The 11,564-nt window shown below is 43.0% G+C and overlaps 1 protein-coding gene across 2 annotated transcripts; it reads left to right on the top strand.

The window, feature by feature from the left end:
- The first annotated feature begins 834 nt into the window (after positions 1–834).
- On the top strand, positions 835–9,448 carry LOC129834365 (7-dehydrocholesterol reductase-like). 2 transcript variants are annotated; one of them, XM_055899283.1, is made up of 8 exons: positions 835–941; positions 2,303–2,414; positions 6,134–6,356; positions 6,466–6,556; positions 7,217–7,430; positions 7,524–7,728; positions 7,882–8,013; positions 8,222–9,448. In XM_055899283.1, exons 2-8 carry the CDS (start codon positions 2,305–2,307, stop codon positions 8,684–8,686), a joined length of 1,440 nt encoding a protein of 479 aa, XP_055755258.1. In that variant the 5' UTR covers positions 835–941; positions 2,303–2,304; the 3' UTR covers positions 8,687–9,448. The 2 variants fall into 2 exon arrangements, with proteins under 2 accessions (XP_055755258.1, XP_055755257.1); XM_055899282.1 differs by lacking the exons at positions 835–941; positions 2,303–2,414 and having other exon boundaries at positions 4,571–6,356.
- Positions 9,449–11,564: the final 2,116 nt, after the last annotated feature.

The raw sequence follows: 11,564 nt of genomic DNA, 5'->3' as shown, positions 1-11,564 counted from the left end.
TACGAACAGAGTGGATAAGGTTTTGTAGACTTTACCCTTTGACAAAGTTTCAAAACATTGCTAGAACGCGCCAATAGGATCTCACTAACTCGTTCTTGGCCCTGCCCACCTCCTTGCTTGTTCTGCCCACTATGAACCATTTGAAACGACAGGTTGTGGTTTATCTTGGTTTAGGTATACACATCTTTGTCTACACTGCCCCTCCTCATATGTCTTATTAAAGAGACAGGACGCTTATTTATACAACCAGCTGCTGCGCCTCTTCTGTACAAAATTATGATGCCTGTATGGAGTAGATCTACCATTCGTCTTCATGTGTTTTAAAAATTGTCCATATTTTAGACTTAAAAATTGTGATGCTTCCATAAATAAAAATATTGTGGAAACCAAGGTGAAAGTAGATCTCGTACTTCACAAGTTGTGTAAAGTTGCGACTTCATGAAAAAAAAGACAATATAAAAGTAGCCTGCTACTTAATCTATAAATATTTGTATTTATTTTAGCTACATCATCCTGTATTATTCTGTCATCATATGACAACTGTTTGCAGATATTGTCATCATGAAGACAGTGTGGCTGTGTGATGTTGTCCACTTATTGGTTCACAGTCCAAACTGTGTGATGTTGTCCACTTATTGGTTCAAAATATGTTGAGGATTTATTTGGGTTTACTGCCAGGTAATCTGTCCGTTTATTGACTATGGATGTCTTATTTTTAATGGCCCAACTATTCATGAGCTCATCAGGCGCTAGTGGCTTCAGGTCAGTGTTATCCAATCAGAGGTCGATATGGCAGTGCGGCGCATTCCCCACTGAGACGTTATTGGCTGTACGTTCGCACGCATTTATTATTTGGGCGGAGTTGTTGTTAATATAGAACCTTTTATTCGTTATATTATACACATCTGGGCCAAGAGTTTTCCCATATGTCCTAGAAGTTGGTGAGTAGCCTACGAAAATATATTTTAGACAGACCTGTTGAAATGCAATGTCTACTTATAATGCTTATTTTATTTTTCTGTCTATGATCCTCGACATTATGCATGATCTATTGTCCATATGTGTTATGGCTTTTTCTGGAGGTGCTTTATGGCAGCCTTAGGCAATTCGTTATCAATTGTTTTGTGAGAGCCTATATCTAACGTTTATTTATTCATTCGATCCGTTGTCTACATGTCGTAGACATTTCAGGGACTTGCGGGTATTTATTCAATAATCGGGTGTAAAAGCAGCTGACGCTTGTTGTAGGCCTATCAGTAATTTTAAGTAACGTTAAAAGGGTGGCGAATGAAGTCTATGCTTTTTATGAAACCCACCTTCTGCACATACTTACTTCAATCAGTATTTTTATACAAAATTATTTGAGTGGTCTATGTGAATGTGTGACAGCCGTCACTCTCCCCGAAAGTGTCGTTGTCAACTACGTACAAAAGGTGTTCCCCTCAGCATTATCGTTTGTTCTGTATGTTGGATTTAGTCCAAAAACGTTTCAGCTGACATAACATGACCTATGGCCAGAGACCTGCAATTACTGTCCCTGTGGGTCTGCTTTACCCCTTCTGTGGATTGTTACAGTACATATGTAGGCCCTACATCTGCTGTATGGTAAAATAATATAATATATGCCATTTAGCAGACACTTTTAACCAAAGCGACGTAGTAATGCATGCATACATGTTTATATTAATGGAGGGGATGAGCAACATTAGAAGTAGTTTAATAATGGGTGTGGAAAAGTTTGTTCTGTTCTATGGTGTCTTTGAGCCCATGTAGTAATCACATACCATATGCAGTTATGGTGTTATTAAAGTGTACGTACACTTTTTTCCAATGTGTTTAATATGTTTGAACATTTGCATTAGATTTGCTAACATACACAACTGTGTTGTGCTAAAACCTCTCATTGTAGCATTAGCATGCTCAAGTCTGTTCATAAACCTTTAGAATTGTGCATGTGTCAAACAGACAAACTGTAGGCCTTACCACACTGGGACCAAAGGATTTGTGACATTTTGATCTGTATTATACAACATCCTGTGTGCATCAAATAGTAGCCATCTGGCTTGTCGTTATCACTCTTGGACACACACCCCATGCAACCTTGTGTAATCGACTTTTGATCCTTAAGGTTTACTAACATTATTTAAACATGAAACCCACCATCACATAATGTGTTAGGTCAGGTCCTCAAAGGCCACCAGATGTCCTTTGATATCCCACATTACCTTATTGGCTTTAAGGTACAGTCGGTCTGTTATGTCTTGGTCACTACCATGACTCTCTACTCTCTCTGTTTCTCTAGAGATGTCTTCTGCAGTGGCCATGGAGGCCACCCGGAGGCGCCAGAGGCTCAGCTCTAACTGGGGGGCGTCTGAGACGACAGAGGAACCTGCAGGGCAGTGGGGAAGAGCATGGTAAGAGGAAGCTGACCTACTGTAGGCCTATAGTCATTAATGCTCTACTCAGGTAACTGGGTGCACATGTAAAAATCTTCACTGTCTGTTGGTTCAGGACTGATTATGATACGATATACTTAAAGCTGCAATCCTTAATGGGGAAACTGCCACATCTGTTTGCGATATTACAACAACAATTTAGTTACTGCAAAGAGCAGCAGCATATGTACTGTGATTTCTTTTACACTCCCCACCTCTGCTTCGTAAAAAAAACAGAAACGGCTGTGGAGCAGACAGTGGCGCTGTTTCCCCAACTGCGGATTCCATCTTTAATCGCCATTTATATGGAAATTAATTTTGTGAAATCAGCATACAAATACACTGGAAAACACTGGAAATGTCATAGTTAATGCACACATATTCACAGTCCCTGTGGCCTACTGTCTGACCATTGGACCTACATCTGTCCTATGTCCCACTGTTCAGCAGCCTGATGGCTGTCGGAATGAAACTTGCCCTGCTCTTATTCTCGCTGAGCAGTGGGACCTTATATTTCTTTGGGAAGGGCAGCTGCTTAAAGTATTGGGCATTGGTGTGGGGACCTGCTTAATCTTCAGTAGACAACGGTAGTATGAAAAGGAAGTGGAGTATTTGACTGGGGAAAATAAACAACCAGTTTGAATCAGTTCACAAGCTTCCATCGCCCACACATTATATTTCCATTATATGTCTATTCCAGTTGTCATTGGGTTATGGGTCGCTGCCACTAAAATAAGTTCAAAAGTGACGCACAGGGGCAAGAAAAAGTATGTGAACGCTTTGGAATGATCTGGATTTCTGCATAAATTGGTCATAAAATTTGATCTGATCTTCAACTAACACAGTCTGCTTAAACTAATAACACACAAATTCTTGTATTTTTCTTGTCTCTATTGAATACATAATTTAAACATTCACAGTGTAGGTTGGAAAAAGTATGTGAACCCCTAGGCTAATGACTTCTCCAAAAGCTAATTGGAGTCAGGAGTCAGCTAACCTGGAGTACAATCATTGAGACGAGATTGGAGATGTTGGTTAGAGCTGCCCTGCCCTATAAAAAACACTCACAAAATTTGAGTTTGCTATTCACAAGAAGTGTTGCCTGGTGTGAACCATGCCTCAAACGAAAGAGATCTCAGAAGATGCAATATTAGGAAGTGTAGACTTGCATGAAGCTGGAAAGGGATACAAAAGTATCTCTAAAAGCCTTGATGTTCATCAGTCCACAGTTTGACAAAATGTCTATAAATGGAGAAAGTTCAGCACTGTTGCTACTCTCCCTAGGAGTGGCCGTCCTGCAAAGATGACTGCAAGAGCACAGAGCAGAATGCTCAATGAGGTTAAGAACTATCCTAGAGTGTCAGCTAAAGACTTACAGAAATCTCTGGAACATGCTAACATCTCTGACGAGTCTTCGATACGTAAAACACTAAACAAGAATGGTGTTCATGGGAGGACACCACAGAAGAAGCCACTGCTGTCCCAAAAAAACATTGCTGCACGTCTGAAGTTCGCAAAAGAGCATCTGGATGTTCCGTAACGCAACTGGCAAAATATTCTGTGGACAGATGAAACTAAAGTTGAATTTTTTGGAAGGAACACACAACACTATGTGTGGAGAAAAAAAAGCACAGCACACCAACATCAAAACCTTATCCCAACTGTAAAGTATGGTGGAGGGGGCGTCATGGTTTGGAGATGCTTTGCTGCCTCAGGGCCTGGACAGCTTGCTATCATCGACGGGAAAATGAATTCCCAAGTTTTTAAGACATTTTGCAGGAGAATGTAAGGCTATTTGTCCGCCAATTGAAGCTCAACAGAAGTTGGGTGATGCAACAGGACAACGACCCAAAACACAGAAGTAAATCAACAACAGAATGGCTTCAACAGAAGAAAATACACCTTCTGGAATGGCCCAGTCAGAGTCCTGACCTCAACCCGATTGAGACGCTGTGGCATGACCCCAAGAGAGCAGCTCACACCAGAAATCCCAAGAATATTTCTGAACTGGAACAGTTTTGTAAAGAGGAATGGTCCAAAATTCCTCCTGACCGTTGTGCAGGTCTGATCCGCAACTACAGAAGACGTTTGTTTGAGGTTATTCCTACCAAAGAAAGTTCAACCAGTTAGTAAATCCAAGGGTTCACATACTTTTTCTACCCTGCACTGTGACTGTTTACACGGTGTGTTCAAGAAAGACATGCAAACGTATAATTGTTTGTGTTATTAGTTGAAGCAGACTGTTTGTTTGTCTATTGTTGAGACATGTTGTCACATTTTATGACCCATTTATGCAGAAGTCCAGGTCATTCCAAACGGTTCACATACTTTTTCTTGCCACTGTACATGTTTTTGCCATTGTAGCCCTTATACAAAGCTCATGTTAGCGAATGGATTCACTACGGAATTATTTAAAAAAGGAAAAACTAGGCTCTCAGGATTTATGTTGATTTGTGCTGTACATGGACAGCACAGTTGGCTTGTGGCACCTTCATTGCGGAGGATGGGCTCGTGGTAATGGCTGGAGCAGAATAAGTGGCATGGTATCAAACGTGTTTGATGCCATTCTATTCACTCCGTTCCAACCATTATTACGAGCCGTCCTCCTCTCTGCAGCCTCCACTGATGGACAGTCACTACATGGACAGAGAGTCACTGAAATGTTGGCCTATATCATTCTCGTCATATAATCAGTGTTTTTCAAATTAGCCTGTAAGATAAACTGGTCATGCTTATCTTTAGAGTGAGCTCTAGCAAAGTTGGCAGTACACCACAAGGCAAAGTCCTCGCAACATAGAATGTACGTTAGATTAGATCTACAGCCTAATAATAACAACTCTCAAATAAATTAGAGTAGGCTATCAAATTATATATCTTTTTTTTTTACGGAAACATTTTCAGGAATTATGAATTATTATAAATGCTCCAATGATTATGCATTTTCACCATTACCACTCTGTTATTTCCCCCGTCTCCTCCACACCTACCACTCTGTTATTTCCCCCGTCTCCTCCACACCTACCACTCTGTTATTTCCCCCGGCTCCTCCACACCTACCACTCTGTTATTTCCCCCGGCTCCTCCACACCTACCACTCTGTTATTTCCCCCGTCTCCTCCACACCTACCACTCTGTTATTTCCCCCGTCTCCTCCACACCTACCACTCTGTTATTTCCCCCGTCTCCTCCACACCTACCACTCTGTTATTTCCCCCGTCTCCTCCACACCTACCACTCTGTTGTTTCCCCCGTCTCCTCCACACCTACCACTCTGTTATTTCCCCCGGCTCCTCCACACCTACCACTCTGTTATTTCCCCCGGCTCCTCCACACCTACCACTCTGTTATTTCCCCCGTCTCCTCCACACCTACCACTCTGTTATTTCCCCCGTCTCCTCCACACCTACCACTCTGTTATTTCCCCCGGCTCCTCCACACCTACCACTCTGTTATTTCCCCCGGCTCCTCCACACCTACCACTCTGTTATTTCCCCCGGCTCCTCCACACCTACCACTCTGTTATTTCCCCCGGCTCCTCCACACCTACCACTCTGTTATTTCCCCCGTCTCCTCCACACCTACCACTCTGTTATTTCCCCCGTCTCCTCCACACCTACCACTCTGTTATTTCCCCCGGCTCCTCCACACCTACCACTCTGTTGTTTCCCCCGTCTCCTCCACACCTACCACTCTGTTAGGGAGGTGGACTGGTTCTCTCTGAGCGCTGTGATCCTGCTGCTGTGCACAGCCCCCTTCCTGGTGTTCTTCTTCGTCATGGTGTGTGACCAGTACCAGTGCTCGGTCAGCCAGCCCCTGGTAGAGCTGTACAGTGGAGAGGCCACCCTGCACTCCATCTGGGATAAGGCCCCCTCCTTCACCTGGACCGCTGCTCAGATCTACATCGTCTGGGTCTCCTTCCAGGTAAGGCCATAGGTAGGGCCGTGTGTGTAAATGACATTTTATTATGGTTTATTGCATCAGAATATTTCAATGATGGGAGTTCTGTGGAATGACACTGTTTCTCCATCAGGTGGTGCTCTACATGTGTGTTCCTGATATCACTCATAAGTTCCTGCCTGGCTATGCTGGTGGGGTTCAGGATGGAGCTCGCACCCCAGCGGGTAAGGCACCTGAGAAGAGAAAATTGTCGTTTTTGGAGATTTATTGCATGAAGGATTGGTTTCTATTAATATTTACAGATATTTTATGTGCACAATAGTGTTGAGTGTAGTCGTCTGCAAATACTTGGTTCTGTTCTACCCAGGAGAACTACTGCCCTCTCTCATTGAAGCCACGGAAGTTCAAGCCTGACCACGGTACTGCAGGCATTGTTTTCAGAAAACATGATCCCCCATTATAGTGAATGAAAAAAGGGCAATCTTAGTGTAAATCCCCCCCAAAAATCTAAGACCGTTATGGTACCAATAATTGCTTCTAATACACAAGATGTATGTCCTTGAACAGATAATTTTTTAAATCACACACAGACAAAGTTATAAGGATAATTTAGTTGCTAATGGTAGCCTACAGTATCCCGATCGACCTTCAACCTGATTTACTCAATGAGAGGGGGCAGCACCTAGCTAGCCTGCAACGCCACTTCCTGGAGTAGCTCAAACTGCGCACGTTGTCTCCATGAGACGCCATCTGAAGCAACTTCATTTGGCTTCAATGCGCTATTGAGTCTTCATATAGGAATGAATGGTGTCACGTGATCGACGGCTTTGTCCATTCATATATGCAGTCATTGGTTTCACCCCACATTGTTTGTTCTCTCCTAGGCCTCATAAACAAGTATGAGATCAACGGGTTACAGTCGTGGCTAATCACCCATGCCCTATGGTATGCCAACGCTCAATACTTCCACTGGTTTTCCCCAACCATAATCTTCGACAACTGGATCCCACTGCTGTGGTGCACCAACATACTGGGCTATGCTGTGTCCACCTTTGCCTTTGTCAAGGCCTACCTCTTCCCCACCAATCCCGAGGACTGGTGAGGACTAGATGCGTCCAATAATATGTTATATTTCATTCAAACTCGTCACTTTGGGCCTATTTAATCTGAATTGCCTTTATCATTTTCCAGCAAATTCACAGGCAACGTCTTCTATAACTACATGATGGGCATTGAGTTCAATCCCCGCATCGGGAAATGGTTCGACTTCAAGCTCTTCTTCAACGGGAGACCTGGTATTGTTGCCTGGACTCTAATCAACCTCTCCTATGCAGCCAAACAGCAGGAGCTCTATGGCTATGTGACCAACTCTATGATCCTGGTTAACGTGCTGCAGGTGAGACACTTCTCTCCCTTTACCACTAGATAGCAGGGTATGTTAGCGAGTGAGCTAGCTAAACTAGACCTTAGAGTGGTAGCTTTGACGGAACCAGTTTAGGCAAGCTTTACCTCCAGTGAATGGCTACTAATGTAATAACTACTTCTCCAGGCAATCTATGTTCTCGACTTCTTCTGGAATGAGGCATGGTACCTGAAGACGATTGACATCTGCCATGACCACTTTGGCTGGTACCTGGGCTGGGGAGACTGTGTGTGGCTGCCCTTCCTCTACACGCTGCAGGTAAGTCACATCATCATAACAAAAACGAGCCAGAAACCCAACACAGAAGCCACTGCAAAAATATGAACAAGTAATGGAAATTGTAGTTGAGTTGATGCGCTTCTATTATACTGGCTGAGTTAAATGTAGCTGTTATGGAGTCTTTCTTGTTTTCCATTCAACGGACATGACATCATACTGTATGTTGGCATCATGTCTCTTTCTACAGGGCCTGTACCTGGTGTATAACCCAGTCCAGCTCTCCACAGCCCATGCTGCTGCTGTCCTCCTCTTGGGTCTGGTGGGTTATTACGTCTTCCGCTCCACCAACCACCAGAAGGACCTGTTCCGCCGTACCGATGGGAAGTGCTCCGTCTGGGGCAAGAAGCCCACCTTCATTGAGTGTGCCTACCGCTCGGGTGACGGCGGCCTGCACCACAGCAAGCTCATGACCTCTGGCTTCTGGGGCGTGGCACGCCACCTCAACTACACGGGCGACCTGATGGGCTCGCTGGCCTACTGTGCAGCTTGCGGCTTCGGCCACATTCATCCCTACTTCTACATCGTCTACATGACCGTCCTGCTGGTGCACCGCTGTGTGAGAGACGAGCATCGCTGCAGCAGCAAGTACGGCAAAGACTGGAAGCGCTACACGGATGCAGTTCCCTACCGCCTGCTGCCTGGGATCTTCTAGAGTCGAGACAGAGGTTGAAGGAACCCCTGCATCCTGAAAGTAGTTTAACAGAAGAAGGAGACGTGTGTTAAATGGACTGTTCACATTCCATGGGAAAGATGTTGATGACATTTTGAGCAAAAATGTGTGTGTGTGTGTCTGTGTGTGCCGTGGTGTCTTTGGATGTGTATGTGTGTTTCCATGTTTCTCTGTATGAAAATATGTAGTACTCAGAGTGAGATCTTCACTTGTAGTCAGACTGCCAGCTTTGTGCTCTAAGAAGCAACCCTCAGGTACTCTCAGAACTGCTCTCATTGCTGCCTAGGAGCATTTCTCCATAAATGTTGGTACTATGGTACATAGACACTATGAGAAACTCAATAATTGATTTCTAATTCAAATCTGTATTGAAGTGTGAACACCACATAACCATACCGTAGCAGTTAGTTGCCATGGGTAAAGTAACTACAGCTACAAGTGAGCAATAATCTAGATGTATTTATTTTTTTGACAATGCACTGTCTGACAAATGTGTCTTCTACTTAGGGATCAGCACAGCATTACATGATGCTAGCAACAGACTAGTATATTATGTTCAAGAAGCAGTTACAACTATACAGTGATGGTTCCTGCTAAAATTCATTTGTTATTTTAAAGTTTGTGCTAATAGTGCTTTTACTTTATCCAAAAGTTTTTTTTGCCATTTGATTTGAGGTGTTTTCCTGTTTTACCTGCCCTGTGATAAGTGATAACTTAGAAAAGTAAATATACCTAACATTCTGATTTCTTTACTTTGATTCCATCAATTCATATGTATTTTGTGAGTGGAGGAAATGACAATGACGGAGGTGTCATTGCATCATCACAGAGTTGTTCCTGTGATTTGAAGGGTGCTGACATGGCCTTAGAGAGGTCAACACTTCCTCCTGCTGTGACTGAAGAGGTTGATCAGGCCTCCTGTCCCTCACGCTGGCCTGCCTGACCCCTAACCCCTTCAGATCGCCACAGCTGCCAGGAAAAGAGTTAAACAAACACAGACGGTTGGAACTGGATGTGAGGCTAATGTTAGGCTCTGACAGACAAGAGGAGGGAGGGGGAGGATGTGGAAGGGGTGGCCGGTGGAAAGACCCCTGGAGTGGGTATGACAGGGATCACTCACTGGTAGTGGTGTTGGTTGTACTAACGTCAAGAGTGCACTCTTCACTTCCATTTACTATTTTCTTCCTCTTTGTTCTTATGTCTCCCTAATCCTCATATTTCTATCCCTCTCTCTTCCTTTAATTTAAAGTCACCTCATATCTGACATTCAGCAGCAGGGGGCAGTAGAACACAGGTTCTAGGGGATATAAAACAATCCAAGAGCCATTTTAAGTACATTTTTATATATTTTATATATTGATAAAGATCTTAAAGAATTTGATGTTAGAATAGCCTGAACATAGAGAATTATTTATTTATTTATTTTTACCATTGAAGTCTATGGCCCTTTTCCCCCCCATTGAAATGTATTGGGAGCTCATTTTCAAAAGTAGAAATGCTATCAAAAATGTTTTCTCAAACAATCTAAGTTGGGGCCGTCTGTACGTTTTGGAAGTTGGTTTCGTGTCCATAGAGAAAACCGCTTAAGCTTTAGAACGGGCTAAAGTAATCAAATTATAATAATAGGAGTATGTAAGAAATCAAGAGTTGTGCTTTGCCTTCAGCAAGCACACCTAACGATGAATATCTCCTCAACATGAACTTCAAAGACAACACAAAATATCCAAATGATTCATCAAGACACACATCTTTACTCATTATTCACACAGACTTTGACAAATAAACATAGAGCCCTCTTCTACTCCCTCTTCAGTCGTTCACATACACACATACACACATACTCAATCAGCTCTACCATCGCTTTTCACACCGACACAAATCAACAAACACTGGACCCTAATGTCCTATCCACAGAAACACTACACGACTACTCCCAATCCTCAAACTACACAACATACATAGACTCACACACCAATGACCAATGGTGATAACCAAGGGGGAGAAGGGGGTATTTCTCATTCAAATAAACGGTCCATTACACAATGTAAGCACTTGCCCAGAGACTGCACCACACCACTGATAAGATGCTTTACAATGACAATAATGGTCAGTTAAGGTAATGGAATATGCATCGATTTCCCCTGTCTTTATTCAGAGTTAACGCAATGTACAGCAAATTCATTACATTACCATACATAGAATAAAATCGCTTTTCTTTTTTTAAACGAATGCCACTTAGAGGATGACTGAACTGAAGAAGAAGAGACAAAGCCACGACAGCAGATTGAATATGACATTATTACTAATGTCCTAGTATACATTATTGATTCTCATTACAAAACGGAGTAGAAAAAACTATGAGCGATAATTTTGTGAGAATTAGACCAAATATCACCCCACACATGACTTCCAAATGACCATACTGTCAAGCAGCCTGAACATTTTGACTTCTTTTGACTTCCTCTTTATCTGTTTTTCATTCTGACTTTAAAGACAATATGGTTTTATCTGCAAAGCACTGAGGATCAGCTAGACAGAAAAAGAGCGAGAGAGTGAGAGAGAGCGAGTGGAACTAAATAAGATATACAAAAAGTACAATGAAATATTTGGACTGAGTGCCAACTGTGAATACAATCTGGATGATTTCCCAAGAGGCCAAATTCGTTTTTATAGTGGAGTTTGGAGGCAGAGAGTGGATGTGGGCTTGATGTATGTGTCAGCAGAGAAAAGCAGTGATCTGAACAGAGGATGTCAGATTGTGGTCATTGGGGTTGGTTGACTGACTGATCTGGTGGAAGGAGCTAATGGAACAGACATGTTGAGTACGGTAGTGTGCTTCTATATTTCTCTTGAGAAGGAA

Source organism: Salvelinus fontinalis, chromosome 35 (assembly GCF_029448725.1).
Source record: "Salvelinus fontinalis isolate EN_2023a chromosome 35, ASM2944872v1, whole genome shotgun sequence".
In the NCBI taxonomy this organism is placed as follows: domain Eukaryota; kingdom Metazoa; phylum Chordata; class Actinopteri; order Salmoniformes; family Salmonidae; genus Salvelinus; species Salvelinus fontinalis.
The sequence above is the reverse complement of the archived record's forward strand: the minus strand, read 5'-3'. Positions and strand labels throughout refer to the sequence as shown.